At 36.9% G+C, this 16687-nt stretch overlaps 1 protein-coding gene across 2 annotated transcripts in view; it reads right to left on the reverse strand.

The window, feature by feature from the left end:
* Positions 1–1955: 1955 nt before the first annotated feature.
* NHLRC2 (NHL repeat containing 2) overlaps positions 1956–16687 on the reverse strand; it is a 60775-nt gene continuing 46043 nt past the window's right edge. For both annotated transcript variants that reach the window (XM_045022911.1, XM_045022910.1), the window contains exons 7-11: positions 16344–16575; positions 15765–15887; positions 10373–10582; positions 8079–8304; positions 1956–4559 (exon numbers count right to left, since the gene is read on the reverse strand). In XM_045022911.1, the coding sequence (XP_044878846.1) occupies positions 4303–4559; positions 8079–8304; positions 10373–10582; positions 15765–15887; positions 16344–16575 (1048 nt within the window). In that variant the 3' untranslated portion in view covers positions 1956–4302. The remainder of the gene's footprint in view (positions 4560–8078; positions 8305–10372; positions 10583–15764; positions 15888–16343; positions 16576–16687) is intronic.

A 16687-nucleotide genomic window follows, 5' to 3' on the forward strand; every position in this document is an offset into this window, starting at 1 on the left:
CAAGTAGCAATTCTGCTCCTTCCAGTTTGCTGTCATTACGAGATGATATTTTAATTTGTAAATCACAGCCCAACAGTGTAATCTTGATTGTGTGGTTTAAAACAGATGATCGTTTACAAAAAAACAACTGAAAAAATGAGTTCTCCTGTTCTTTAAATGTTAAATATTCCCAGTTTTAAATCATCGTGATTTATTGGCCATTGTCAGGTTTCACAGAAATGTTGTAGCTTAAACAGGCTAAACAGAAAAGAGAAACATTTTTCATGGCTAGATGGGTGCATTCCTTTGAAATGTTCTGCACTTAACATTTTGCAATGAAGCGGACTTACGAGTGTATTTTTACAAGTGGTTTTTTTTAAACTCACCATTATAGATACTGTACGGGAACTAGGAAGGATTTGGAAATATTTGCAATGCTTTTGCTTAGCGCTGGGGCCTTGGGTAGGATAAAACATTCTCTGGTATACTTGAGAAAAGCAGGCCAGCAAAGAAGAGGTACACCAAACAATGAATAGCAATGGCTGTGCCAACATTCCCCAACTCACAGCCAGGGTTTTCAAACTTCCCAACTGTGACACAAGTGTCAACCTTTGGTAATAATGAAACCAAAATAGCAACAAGATAGAAAAAGAAAAAAAAAGGTATATTTTGCAAACCAAGCAACTAAAGTGTTTATTTTATAAAATCAAGACTTATTCAGCATAACCCTGTCTAGTGTGTTGGGATGCTATGCCGGAGGGTGAGGTTCTGAAGCGGGAGGGTGAACTTTGGGGATCTTCCTTTGGTAGGTCAGAGGTAATAGGGCAGATTTTGATGGCAATAACACTAGTATAAATCCAGAGTAACTCCAGGGAAGAGAGGTAAAAAAATGCATGTGAAATCCATAATTGCTCCACTGACTCTGCATTTACATGATTGTAACTGAGATCAGAGTGAAGTCCATTGTCTTTGATCTGTGGGGTGAAATGGATGCCAGTTACATGATGGATGTCCATTGGTCACTGATGGTTCAAAAAAAGAAGTCTGAGCCACATCCTTGGCTGTGCCCTCTCCCCTTGCTCTTTACAAATGGGGAACTGAAGCACAGAGTGGTTCAAGTGACTTGCCCAAAGTCACATAGGAACTGAATCCAGGTCTCTCTAACCTTAGACCATCCTTCCTAGCCTTCTGGCTGCTCTAAGCAGAATTTCTAACTTCCTACGGATATCACAGACATACAAAAATTTGCATTACAGTAATTAAAGCGAGTGCAAGTTTCTCTGAGCTACACATTGAACTGAAGCAGGGACAAAGGATGCAGGGATCAGTATGCACAATATGTAGCATTTCTGGGAGAAAAATGAAGTTTTTCCTTTAAAGGAATAGGTGTGAAGTGCTTGCTTGAGACAAGAGTGCATCTTCTGCATCTGGGGGGGAATGTGTTTTCTATTTTTGGCATGAAACCATCTCAATGATGTAGTTAAGGACAATTTCCAGCTTTGTGGCAAGCAAAAAATGGAATGGGTACAATTTATTTGCACAGATAATTTGTGGAGTGCAATGAGGTAAGCAAATAGTCATAAATTTAATCAAAGACTGTTGGCTCTGGCCTGTTTTCTTATACTTACACTGCTTTTAATTCCCTTCCCCTACAATTTGCACTGAAATTCCACCCACAATTGCAATCTGCACACCTCTCCTCTACAGAAAAGAGTAAACTGTTCTGAATAAAAAAACAAAAACAACTCCTAGCCTCTATTGCTAAAATGTAAGCTGCTTCCCGAAACTAGGATAACTTAAAGTTGACCATGATGAAAGTGTTCAAAGGTCTGTTATGCCCTGATCCTAGACCTCAGATTTATGTGCCTGTGACGGTAATCCCAGTGTTTAGTAATATCTCTTCCCAATAAATGTATATATGAAAGAGAGATGTTTTAAATTAGTAATAACTGAAAAAGAAGTGGAAGCTTTAAAAATCAGGGTATGGCCCTTTAATCAATTTATACATGCACATTTAGGGAGAGAATAATACCTGTAATACTATATTGGAAGCTCTGATGCATTACATTTAAATAAAATAAGAGCTACACACAGATAATTTTTCTAAAACAAGAAGCTCAAAAAAGTGACACTTTAGGATAACAGACTGGTTAACTCTGTACAAGTTTTTTTAATCTAGGAAAATGACCGGCTCACATTTTTATTATCCTGACCAACTCGAATGGACAAATATGAATTATTATCTTAAAATTCAGAGAACAGTCCAATTTGGCTGAATGATATACTCAAGACAATAGAAATAGTCTGATGTGTCATTTCTAACTACTGAAACTCATACTTGGTTTTATTGGTAGGTGACAAAAAAATGTATGAACTAGATGGAAGTAGAACTCAGGTTTCCTGGCTATTATCCAAGATTTTTATGTAAATTATATATATAGAATATATATTTTAAAAAGAGCACAGCTTTTGTTATACTAACTCTAAGGACTGGTAAATTATTAATATCTTTTCCTTAACCCTGCAAATATCATTTGCAAACAGCAAGTAGACCCAGAAGCCAATTTTTCTGTCTCTTTCAAACACTAAAATAAAACTTAGGCTCATTGGCTTGTCCTAAAAAACCTGAAAGCATAGGTGAAGAAGGCTGCTTAAAAGATTCATGTTCAAACCCTAGCACTGCTGCTGAGTATTAATAGAGAGCTTCCAGATCACAGATATGCTGACATTTGATTTTAAGAGGGAAGGAAAAGCCAAGCCACTCTTTATTGTTCCCTTAAAACAAAAGTCTCAGAGTTCACAAGCAACATTTTAGTCAGTTTCAGAGCAGGAAAGACCCTCAACAAATTATCTCAGCCATTTACTAACAGGTGTTATGAACTATTCTGACTATTTTAGGAGAACTGGCTATTAAAAATATCATTCACTTACACATACTAAAATATACTTTATAAGAGTTATTATTTTAAAACTATGTGCAAATTCATGTTGCACATTAGAAAGCTGAAGTCTATTTTGTTGGGGTTTTTTCCTCTTATCAGAATTAAACCTTGTGATTAGAGTATTGGGCCCGATGCAAATACCACTGAAGTCAACAGGAGTCCATCCAATCCATGTAAAGAAATCTACTTATGCCATTTACCATGATAACTGATAGTGAAGAAACGAAGGATATTTACTCGCCTGAAGAAACTTGCTTGAAGCAAACTGAATTTTGTATTACAGTATCATTGTTGGAAGAGAAGACTAGTACTGATTGCTAATGAAGGCTGAGATCCTCCAAACACACGCATGAGTTAATTACCATATAAGTCGCCCTACTGAACCCAGTGTTCTGATTCAAAGCCCACTGAAATCAACGGAAAGACTCCCATTGACTTCAAAGACCTTTGGATCAGGCCCTAAGTGTATAAAGTTACCCAGGAGCACAAGTATTTGCAGAATTAGGAGTCTTATACTATTCACAGAGGAGTTGTAAAACCATGAAAGGAAAACCATTCATTTGAGAGAACTAGTTGACATTTAATGGTTGCAAGTTAGAGTAACAAATATTACTTACACTCTACTCTCTAAAATACAAATGGAAACACTAATTAGAAAAACTCCTGCATGCCAACTTTATATAGGCACATTTGTGGTTTAACATTGTTATGTAACATTTCTATATGACCTCAAACAGTTCATTTCTCAAAAGTTTTTCCACACAATTGTGCTCTTCAAATAAGGCATAAATATCTAGTTTTAAGAAACAGACTTGATTTGCACAAAAACAAACAGCCCTGTGTTTTCAAAATATATTACATGTGTTTTAAATGCTTTCATCGTAAAATAAGAAAAATAATTATTTTATGACTTGCAGAAACAAAAATCAAGTTTTTAACATTCTATTAAAAACAGAGGGCGTAAAAAAAGGAAAGTTGCAGTTGTTCTTCCCCAAATGATTTCGATGTTGCTACAGCATGCAGTGCAAATGAATATCAGCAATATCACAATGTAATACTGGTCCTTCAAAAATGGACTCTTAAAATTGTTGCTCACGGCTTAAAATTGCCTAGGCCCAATCTATTCACAATAGTCAACAGACAAAGTTTAAGGATGTTATTGCTCACATAACAACAAAAAGAAATAAAGTGACCAAGATACCATTACAATTTTTCTTGATTCAGCACAAGGCATTTCTGCTTCATCTTACAAAGCATATTATGCTTTAGAACTCTTCATATGCTATTGGAAGACGAGGAAAAAAATCTACTAATATTTTTTTGCCCGTAAAAACGTTAGAAAGTAAAACTAGAGTGTGAATCTGTTGGGTTTTTGGTTTAGTTAAAATGCATATGTCAGCTCTACTTGAGCTGTGCTACCTTGGTTTGTATCAGCTATCTGTAAAAGCTGACTGAATGAGATTCCTTTCATCATACAGGCACTGCTGTCTTTGCTACAGTAATAGAGGCACACTTTGATAGACAGTACAGCTTCGGATGACAGGCAGCTACTGGGTAACTGCAAGGAGATGAGAGGTTGATGGGAAATGTCCTCAATTTCTCCAGATGGATTCTGTCCCTGAAGTAGCCACTCATTACCTGGAAAAGAAAAATATGGTGTCACTGCCTTTTACACACAAAGTTAAATCTCACAAGGCATCAATGTGCGCATGATTTTAGTTTTAGGACAACATATCATATTTTCTCACATGCAACAGCAGTGGAAACTTCCCTGGATTCTCCCAGTCTGCTAGAAAATTGAAAATGAATTCACAAATACTTTTTATTGTATAAAGCTTGGATTTAAACATATGGGTGCACCTGACTGTCTTAGGTATGCGCAAAGAATCTGCAATATGCTTTGTAAGCTGATATTCAAATTTCTCTGTTAAGTTAACAGGAAGCTGTACACATATATCAGAGACCTAATACTCAAGATAGATGACTGAATGCCCTTAAAGTACATAAAACTTTAGATTCTTATGAAACATTTTCAAATAAAAGTGTTGGCTTTATAAATGGCTAACTGGAAGTTAATAATGTTTAGGCTGGCTGAGACCTGAAATTCCTGTGTGTTTAAATATTTAAGAGTATATAACAATATAGAAATGCAAAATGAGAATACGGCTAACTTGCTGCTTCAACTTCTGTCTTGCCATAAGTGAGATCGATGAAGTATTCTTTTGGCATTTTTCATAAAATAACTACAACTTCAAAAAAAAACCAAACCAAAAAAACCTGTTAGATTTATGAGCTTAAAATGACTGCTTACATTCTACATTTTTACTAACCCTCAAACTATATAGAATATAAATACAGCTCTGTAACATCTCCTAAAAATATATCAGTCCCCTTAGTTCAAAAAATTAAACACGGTCCAATTCAGGTTGCAGATGAGTGAAGACGATTTAAAGGGCCAAAAACTGCCTTTAGATTTTGTAGAGGCAATCCACTGCAGGAACAAATGTAATCTGGACCTTTGAAAACCTGGCCTCAGAAATGGAGAAATAAGATTAAACAATGACATTGTTAACTTTTAAAAAATTTCCCTTTTTCTGTTTAGTGATGCTTGTGAAGAACAGACTGGTAAGCCTTTCAATATACTTTTCTGGCACAAAGGGTGAGGAGTTCACCTAATTATATGTAGAATACAGCTTTTTCTGAGGGCATCACTTATTCTCTAGACACCTGGAGATTACCAGTGGATAGTTGTGCTATTTTTTAAAACATCTAGGAGAAAAAAATGTTCCTGGTTAACTACACAAAGATCATGAACTCACTTTTCGAGAATGGCAATATGGCGTTCATTTAAGTACACAGCAATGTTTTCTGAGTACAATATTCTATGGTGACAGTTTAATTTAGGCCCATAGTACTATAGTAACCCTAGTTTGGGTATGGTAACAATGGGTGATTTTTACAAAGGGGGATCATAGACATTTAAGGCGTCTAGTAGAACTTTTTAAATCCACATTTTTTTCTACCATTAAAGTACTTGTGTAATTTCTAAATTCAACACTCAAAAGAATCCTAGAGATGGGATATGTTAAGGGTAGGGAATGAAAAAAGAGCAAAGATCCAGCACTGAGAAGGCATATGTGCATTAGTTTCCAAAATTCTAGAAGTACAGAGAGAAGCATGTGTTATTAAAGGAATGCAGCGAGAGAGAGAGAGAGGGAGAAACACATCTAGGCGCAGAGTTGGCACTCTCAATTAGGGGGTAACATGACAGTTCTTCTGATGGAAAATGCTGGTTGGTATTCACAGGAAGGATGTAACATTAGATAAGAAGACACTACCAGTTGCTTCTTCCTTAAGATGCTCAGACACCAGTTTCCCAGTTGATTGTGGAGATTCTTATGTTTCAACTGCTACTGCAAGTTGTGCCCAGCAAAATCAATCAATCAATCAATGAGGAGCATTTGTGCCTGTAGACGAGCGGACTCACCTCCTGCTGGTTGTCCTTGGGAATTAGCTCTTTTTCCAGCCAGGAGCGCCCTCTGCAGGCCGGTGATCCGCCTGTCCTCCGGCCCAGTGTCCCTCCCTGGACCCCAGTGCCTCTTAACTTGATAGGGTACTGCCAGGGAGCAGCACCCCACAATCTGGGTCTCCCCTCCCAACCCACTATCCCCACTTTGCCTCAGTTTTGGCTACTGCCCAGTCTCCATCTAGCCCCCGTTCACTGGGGCAGACTGCAGTATCAACCACTCAGAGGCAAAGGGGTTTGGACCTGCTGCCTTTGCCTACCCCTTGGGCTGCCCCCTGCAATCCCCAGTATCTCTTGGCCTTATGCTAGGCTGCAGCCTGGGGCTTTCCAGGCAGGAGCTCCCCAGCTCCTCTGGCTTTCCCCAGCCCTGTTCCACTCGGGTACCTGTGTCTAGCTCCCTGCAGCCAGGCCCTTCTCCCTCTACAGCCAGAGGGAGACTGTTTGCTCCTGGCTTCCCTGGCCTTTTTATACAGGCCAGCTGTGGTCTGATTAGAGCGTGGCCCATTGCGGCCGCTTCCCCAATCAGCCCAGCTTTTAGAGCTGCAGCTTTCAAGCCCCCCCCGGCAACTTTTTTAAACTCCTCAGGGCAGGAGCGGGTAACCAACCCGCTCCAGTGCCATTCTTAGATTAGTCCAACATATGGCTTTTGTTATGAATAAAAGTCGAACATACTAACAACTGGCAAAGAGACAGAAATGTTATCAAGGGATACTTTACATATGTTTTGGAGGATATATTTTTTAGTTTTCTTTGTATTGTGCCTGTAATAAAAACATCCACCCATTTTCAGATGTATATTTAAGTTAATTCCGGGTGAGATGAGCTGCTTAATTTTTCAAACTTTCAGGCTAACGGGTACATAATTTTCCTTTAGCAATTTTTTTTTCAGATACATTAGAAATGACAGTGAGATGGAAAATGTACTGTATTCAGTAGAAAAAGGCATACATGTAGGAAACTACTAGTATTTGAGCCAGGCCTTAGCATGAACAACTGTATTGCACTACACATCATGAATGTACATAAAACATTTGGAATATAAATATAATAACTGAGCACCTAGGAGACAATGAGCTTACATTCACAGCACTGTTGTGAAGCAAGGAAGTATTATTATTCGTCCCATTTTACAGAGAGGCAACTGAGGCACAGAGAGATGTCACTGAATGAAGGAAGTCAGTAGAAGAGCCAGGAACAGAATGCAGTTCACCTTGTTTCCAGGGCATGAATAACAATACTATTTTAACTGCGTGCCTTGCTCTGTATGTGTGTGTATGTAGTATGGTGAATCAGGTTCAAATTTTGGCTTAACTTAAAAATAAGTTCTCACTGAGGATAAAATGTGACTTCCTTCAATGGTATATATAATTTCCTGCTAAAAAATTCTTAATTGATCTAGCTGTCCGCCTCCCAAAAGACAGATGATGAGGGTGGAGCAGCCCATCCCCAGAAGATGACGGGAGGGCAACCATCTAAAGAACATAAAGGGGATGGGCTCTGATTGTTGATAATAAACAAAACTTGATATTTTACTTATCCATCAAATACGTTATTCACTCTGGAGGAGTGAGCTAGTAGAACTTTCCAAGGCTGCAATATATGCAGTCTTTCTAAAAATGCAGTCACTTTACCTTCTGCTGTGAGAAACCAGGAACTGGGTGCTTCTTCAGTCAGCTTCGTATTTGCAGGAAGGCTTAACCTTAATAAAAACTGAAGGGTCTGGCCAGGGGTTACAGTCAATGAAGGAAGTTGGATGTTCGGTGCAGATTTAGGCAGCTTGGGGATGTTTGCCGTCTTATTGTTTTGAATAAATGGATGATCTACAACATCAAATATTTCAGTGCACAGGATAGGCAGCTGTCAAAGAAATCAAAAGAAATATTAACAAGTATTTCTATTTGAAAGCTTGCTTTATGGTATAAGACTGCAGCGCATCTTGCAATTCTGAATTCATAGCACCAAAATCCACAGCTGGTGTGTGAACAAGGAATTTGTACTGAAATAAAGATTTATATTTTTACTGTATAGAACTGGAACCCCCTTAGCCAGCATACAGAAATTCTGTGCTGGTAGGAGAGGGAAGGGGAAATGCCAAGAGAAATTTTATTTTTTAAAAAAATCCAAAGAATTTACCTTAAAGCAATATCAACACCCCCATCTATTTTTTTTGTCTTCTCTCATTTCAAATTTGAATAATTTCATTACAGATACCAGTTTAATAATAACCCAAGAGTGCATTTCTGTTAACTTGGTAATAACTAGCCTGAGATAATAAAATTCTTGGTCTTTGACTGTGCAGATTATGCAGTCCAGGACATGATTATCTCATATAGCAGTGGTTCACAATCTTTCCAGACTACTATACCCCTTTCAGGAGTCTGATTTGCCTTGCGTACCCCAAGTTTCAGCTCACTTAAAAACTACTTGCTTACAAAATGAGGCATAAAAATACAAAAGTGTCACAGCACACTATTACTGAAACATTGCTTATTTTCTCATTTTTACCATATGATTATAAAATGAATCAATTGGAATGTAAATATTGTACTTGCATTTCAGTGTTATAATTGAGCCAGTTTTTCACTTATAAGCCCTCTCTGAAGTCCAAGCCCCAGGCAATGGGGCTGAAGGAAGTAACCTGGCTTTGTGGTGTGGGGTCTTTGGCAACTGCCCTGCTGCCACTCCCTAATGCTGGCCCTGTACCTGTAACCCCCCTAAACCCATCCCATGACCCTGTAGGGGGCTGCAACCCCAGGTTGAGAAACACTGATCTAGATGAGCTGACGTATCCCCTGATTGAGAACCATCATCATACAGGAAGCATTGCACAGTTGGTATTTAAATATTAAACACATAAAAAAATGTAGATGTTACCAAATTTATTCAAATACACTTCACAGTTCTGAGGAAGAGAGTTTAGCCTTTATGTCAGTGTACCTACATGGCAATAGCTACTTAGCTATAAATGATGCCATCAACAGACAGAGAAATTCATTCACATCTGTTTTGCCTTATTTGTAATAAGCAAACAAAGTGGAATCCAGTTTTGAAAGGGGCCTTAACTTGACCACTTATTTATGAAGAAATCAGGAGCACAGAAAATTCTGTATTTGCTCATGCAAGATTAAAGGCCATTATAAAAAACAAACAAACCAGCTTTCAGCACTAAACATTGTAGCAGTACTGGATTTGGAAAAAAAACGATTTAATAAGACAAACATATTTATGAGCAATAGATGTGTTTATACGAGAGAGTGGTGAGCTATTTTGCTTCCCCACTGACGGACACGTGAAATAAAAAACAGCATGCTACCATTCTCAAGGTCTTTGTTGCAAGTGCTATGTTTTGCATTCCTACTGTTCCATAAGCCTTTTGCCTTCATTAGAAGTTAGAAAGATAACTGCAGAACTACTGGCAGATACTGGCAACTGGCAGATACTGGCAACTGCACATGTAACAATACCACCAAGAGGGTCTCACCAGCCCTTTCTTTTGGGACTTGATCTGGCAAGCTGCTGAGCATTAACTCATATTAATTCTGTATTAATGTGGTTGTTGATTAGGTGATCATCATCTTGCAGTATTGGGCCAACAGAGACTATTTCTTGAGGGCTGAAGTTTCTGTATTCGAACTCTTTCATGCAAGTTTATCAATTTCTTTCTCTATGCACAAGTGTCCTTCCCGAACTCCTAGCAGAGATGGAATATTTATTTTAAGCCTAACAGGATATCCTTAAAGCAGACAGCTTTTCTGTTTGTCAGACTATCACAAATATTATGGGTATATGTTTACTGCACTGAGTAAATTCATCAACTATGCTATTTTATACCACCCAAAATCACTGTGAGACAATATAGTAAGAAAAACCTATAGTAGTAATTTACAAAATCTTGTGTCAAAAACCTTTAGTAAGTTTTACTTGCCATGGAAATAATTTTTGTTTCTAAGTCCAGCACTTTAATTTGATGATTATTTGTGTCAGCAATATAAAGCAGACGACCATTCTCTTCAACACATAATCCTCCTGGTTCATTGAAAGTCGTCTGCGTAAGGCTGGAACCAACAACATTACTTGCTTCTCCTGTACCTGCCAGTGTAGCGCAATTCTTCATTTTGGGATCTACAAACTTAATCTAAGGAAAACAAAATGAAAACTTTGAAAAGTTATCAGAATTATAACAAACTCTTCTGGCTAGTGTTTTCAGGAGACACCAGCAATTTTGGGTACTTCAATTATTGAGTGTTCAACTTGACACCCCATAAAAAAAGATAGCCCTTCTGAGGGTGGAAGCTTAGCACTTTGAAAACTGAGATACTTTTAGGTGTCTCAGGTTGGATACCTCAAAACTGAAGCACCCAAATTCATTAGTCAGTTTTGAAATTAATGGCCAATTTCCCTTTTCCTGAAAATAAAGCTAGAAATATATATGCAGACATATAAATAGTAAATAAGTTAATCACACTTTTTCTAGAACAGGCAACCTAACCAACACTAAAAGTAACCAAACTCATATCTTGCTAATTTAACTACAGTATCAATTTGTAAGTATCTGTGCAAGCACAGGAATTCTAGGAAGTTTATTAATAATTATTATTATTAAATGGATCTCTAATCAATTATCATGAACCTACACATACTTCCACTGTAAAAATTCACAATGATTCTAAACATATCTTGTGAACCCTGAGCATACATAATACTAAAAACTGTTTTAATAATTAGTTTACATACAGTTGGGGATTGTTCATACACGTTGTATTTATTATTAAAAGTTGCAAATGCATATGAAAATTTGATCTCTTTGGTTTTATTCCCTCACCCTGTGCCTTTTTCAAATGCCACTTGCTTCTTCGGCCCCAGTCCTGCAAAGTTTTCTACACATGCTTAAGCTTTACATCATGCAAGTTTTAAGTTCAATAAGATTACTGAGAGGTTAAAAACGTGCTAAGACTTTATAGGATTGGGGACTTGGACTGTTAGATTTTCTGGGCTAGGACCGTATCTATATCCATATCCATATCCATATCCATATCCATATCCATACACATACACACACACACACACACACACACACACACACCACCTAGCACAATAGGGCCTCTGCGTGCTAATGTAATATAAATACTAAACAATAGTAACAATCTGAAAAAACTGAATAATAAAAAAAACCTGACTCTTCCTTCCCATTGTATTAGTTTTCCTGCAGCAAGAAATGAAGAACAAGTGACATGCTTCGGTGTGAATGGCAAAGCATCTGAATGTTTGTGTGACAAACGTAGGATGTGATTTAAAAAACTTTTTTTTTTCTTTTTTAAATATTATGGGAGCAGTCAAAGGCCCTAATCAGGAGCTGTGGTAGGAACTATACAAACACATCATCTGTTTTATTTTCATATATTTTGTTTTAATTTAACATAAATTAGATTAAGAAAAAAAGAAAGACCCCCTGTTATTCCTGTGAAGTGAGTTAAAGAATTTGTAGGTCAAATACAGTTTAAAAAACAACAAAAAACCAAGAAAACCTTAACTGTAACATAGTTCAGCCACCCAAACTGTTTTAATAATTGGTTTAACTGATACGCATCTTAAACTAAATTTAAATCTTTAGAGCATCTGGCATGTAAATATCTTGCGATGCCAGCTACAACAGTGCCATGCGAACACTTGTGACATTGTAAACAAGAAGTGGGCAGCATTATTGCCTGCAAATGTAAACAAACTTGTTTGTCAGAGTGATTGGCTGAACAAGAAGTAGGACTGACTGGACTTGTGGGCTCTAAAGTTTTACATTATTTTATTTTTGAGTGTAGTTTTTTTTTTTAATATAATTCTACATTTGTAAGTTCAACTTTCATGATAAAAGCAGCAAAGAATCCTGTGGCACCTTATAGACTAACAGACGTTTTGCAGCATGAGCTTTCGTGGGTGAATACCCACTTCTTTGGATGCAAGTAGTGGAAATTTCCAGGGGCAGGTATATATATGTGCAAGCAAGAAGCGATACCTGCCCCTGGAAATTTCCACTACTTGCATCCGAAGAAGTGGGTATTCACCCACGAAAGCTCATGCTGCAAAACGTCTGTTAGTCTATAAGGTGCCACAGGATTCTTTGCTGCTTTTATAGATCCAGACTAACACGGTAACTCTGATACTTGATATCATGCTAAAGAGATTGCACTACAGTACTTGTATTAGGTGAACTGAAGAATACTATTTCTTTTGTTTTTTACTGTGCAAATATTTGTAATAAAGATAATATAAAGTGAAAACTGTACACCTTGTATTCTATGTGGTAACTGAAATCAATATATTTGAAAATGTAGAAAAATCCAAAAATATTTAAAGAAATGGTATTTGACTATTCTTTAACAGTGCGATTAGATTAATTGCGATTAATTTGTTTAATTGCTTGACAGCCCTAGTTCTTAGCAACATGAAAAAGAAAAGAAAGCAGAAGGGAAGAGATTGAAAGCCATGACTAAAAGACAATGAATACTAATACTACATCTGTAATTCATAACGTTCGGCATTTAATTTTTGTTGCTATTTTTATTTTCTTTTTTAATTTACAGCACTGACTTAATCATACTGTGTAATTTTAAATAGACCCTCAGTAAATATTTAAAAAAACATTAAAATAATGGAATCGTAGAATAATCTATTTAACAGCAAGATAAGCAGTAAATACAATTTCAGCCTCGCAGATAATTAAGATGTCGGATAATAAAAATTATACAAACATGTATCACTTCAAACAATCATCTGTAGTTTCATTACCATAATTAGACATGAAAAAGTCACTTTCTTGAAAATTTATGAGCTGGGTACCAGTACTCACTGGTTAAAAGGCATTTTATCTAATTCTATGTAAAATAGGGGAAGGGAGAAAGATTGACTGAGCTTATTTAATCACAGAATTGTCAAGTCCCTTCAAACTTTCAGCTTTTCATTAGGAGCCTGGGGAACTAGTTGTTTCCCTTCCTAAAGCATGATTTTAGCTATTTATTACTGAAAGATTTATGCCATAATTCAAAGAAATTAGTCTTGAGTGAACTAAATACATGCCCTAAATGTAGAAAACAAGAAATCAGTCAGCTATGAAATAGAGTACAGGGCTACAGTTCTATTTCATGGGTCGGCAATGTAAACTATGAGAGAGATGTTTGAGTGGTTATGTAATAACCAGAATCCAAGGATGGAATTACTGCTTCATAATTCAAAATCTGCTGGGTATTTATATTGTTTTTAATACATGTCCCAACTGCTTCTTTCTTCTGTTAACCTCCCATGCTTCCCTGCTGGACAACTTCCCTTCTTTTGGTCTTCATTCAGTGCTCTCTCTCATCATTTAGGTATTTCTAAAACATATATCAATGTGGTATCTACATCTGTATGCTGTTGAATGGCATGTTTCCCATAAAATATAAAAACGAAACCTGCCAAATTACTTTGCTCCTGGCTCTTGAACAGTTTTTAAAAGAAAAAATAAATTAAATTTTGTTTTAAAGTACTGAAGAAAAATACATACCAAATATTTACTTTTCTATTTTTTTAAGAAAAGAGTCTTTTACTTAAATATCTACTACTGCAAATTAGAGAATTATTGAGTAACATTAGATACTTGACTCTTCAGCTTAAGTGAAAAAACAAACAAAAAACCCAAATAATTTTGGGAATAATTTATTACTATCCAGGATTATTTTATTATGAAATACTAAGAATAAATAACCTTAACATGCTTTAAGCAAATTCAGGATTAAAGGTACACCAAGAAAATAATTACTGGATTCAGCATTTTTTGCTAATTTGAGTAACATTTTGCTACTCTTAAATTGTCATTTTTTTTATTTAAGGGTACAACTGTTCATGCTATATAATTGTGTGCAGTGTTGTTGTAGCTGTGTTGGTCCCAGGATATGAGAGAGACAAGGTGGGTGAGGTAACATCTCTCATTGGACCAACTTCTGTTGGTGTGTAAGCTTGAAAGCTGGTCTCTCTCATCAACAGACGTTGGTCCAATAAAAGATATTATCTCTCAACTTGTCTTTCATGCAAAACAATGTAATTATTAAAAATTATAACCATAGAGGAAGATTTTTTGATAAAAGTTGTCTGCTCTTGTATGTGAAAAAATAAATTTCTAATGTAATAAGAATTTTTAATGAGAATTGGATAATTTAATGAAAACGTTTTCCAAAATATATTATCCAATGCAGCTGTTAAAAATCTAAGCCTCCTACCAAAGACAATTCCTGTGTTTTATGTATCAAATCCTCTAGCTTTAAAATTCTTCTAACAAGCATTCAATCACTTTAAATCTAAACATTAAGGCAGTTTATACGCAGGATGAAATCCTTGCCCTAGTGAAGTCAATGGCAAAACAGCCATTGACTTCGGGATTTCATCCTCTATTCATAGAATCTAACCCTTCTTGAAAGAGATTTAGGGTTAGTCTATAGTAGAAGAGGTTTGTTGGTATAGCTATACTGGCAAACCATCATAGTATAGACACAGTTTATAACATAAAAAAGTGCTCTTGACAATACAGTTTACAATGATTCCCTGGGCAAAATAAGCTATACAGACAAAAGCGATTTATGCCAGTAAAACTGTGTCTACACCAGGACTTTGCCAGTATAGAAAAGTCGGGGGGGAGGGGGAGAATCACAACCCCAACCAACACAGAGTTGTGTAGACCTGGCCAGGGTAAATAATTTGTTTTAGTTGAGTAAATAATCTAATCAATGCAGAATTACAACACTCACTGAAACAGGGATATAAAACATCTACACATCACAATCTTTATCTCACCTCATGACTGGCCCATGAATGAGCCAATGAGAGTAACCACCAACCCCTTCTATCTCTGAGAGCTATGGGAGGCTATATGGATGAGGGCATATCCCCTTTCCAAATTGCTCAAAGCTGAAAAGACCTCTGGTGGCTGTGACCAAGCATTCTGAATTGCTCTGCTCTTCTTTTGCACCTTTCTGTGTTAATAAAACCAGCCCCGAGGAAAGGGCCTTGGCTGAACTGTTGTTTGGAGCTTTATTTTACCTTCCCCGGCCAGTGTATCTGCCCATCAGTACACAAGTCTAGACACACAGTAAACCAGGTGACCAGATAGAAGTCCAAGATCAAAAACAAGGGGGGGGAAAAAAAAAAGTATGTCATTTACTTCCTTAGGTATACAAAATACAATTTTATGTTACTGAACCACAGAGACATGCTTTTCTGATGCTATCTGACTCTGATGCTGGTGGTGCAATGAGTTACATAAATACGGTTCTGCATAATATATTATACCGACTTACCTTATGATTATAGGAATCTGCTACATAAAGCAGTTTCCTTTTCTTGTCCCAAGTTACTCCAAGGGGGTGCTGCAGCTTTGCATTTATTCCTGCTTCATCAACATCACCAAAGGCAAACAAATTCTAAAAGAGTGCATTGATTAAATTTGTACAATTAGTTGGTTATGCAACGCTGACATAAGGCACAAAAATCACCATAATTAAATGGAAATTAACTGGCTATTTTTAAAAAAATGCACTCATGGGAAATGGAGCACTTTGGGGGACTGGATATGGATGTGGAGACTTTGCATTCTAGGCCACCAGTGTGAATCCAGCCCATTTCAATAGCAATCAAAAGTCACTGCCACGCATGGTTATTCAGTGGATTTTGTGAATGAGTTGGTCAGTTCAGTTCTTGTTGACCAACAATCTGCATTACAAAACTTGTGTTGGCACACTAAACAGTGAAATTAAGAAATGAAAGAGCCTGGAGACAGAACTACCCTCTTGCCCCTAAAAGTGGTTCCTCCAGATCAGGCTTGAGGAATATTGGTAGGGTGGTGCAGGGAAGATTGAAGTTGTGTGTTAGTCTATTACCAATGGATCTCTCTCTCCCCCTACAAGATGTTTCACTGCTCCATCTTTCAGTGAGATTGTTCGCACGGTGCTGCTCTCACTATCTGCTACAAAAATACAGTTCCAGGGTTCTTCAGAAGCCAGAGAAAGACCTGAAGGCTGGGCAAAGGCTGCCTTATGGGGGTATGCATTGTTTCGGTTCTCTTCATTCCCACTCCCAGCAAATCGAAGGCAGGTTCCTTTCTTTAAATCACTAAAGAAAAAACAAGTGCCCAGGTTCAAAGCCAAGTCTGAAATAGTTCAGATAGAATTCTTATATAGTTTCTGTTTGGTAAAAATAAGTTACCAAAATAACGGTATTTGAA

Source organism: Mauremys mutica, chromosome 7 (assembly GCF_020497125.1).
Source record: "Mauremys mutica isolate MM-2020 ecotype Southern chromosome 7, ASM2049712v1, whole genome shotgun sequence".
Lineage (NCBI taxonomy): Eukaryota > Metazoa > Chordata > Testudines > Geoemydidae > Mauremys > Mauremys mutica.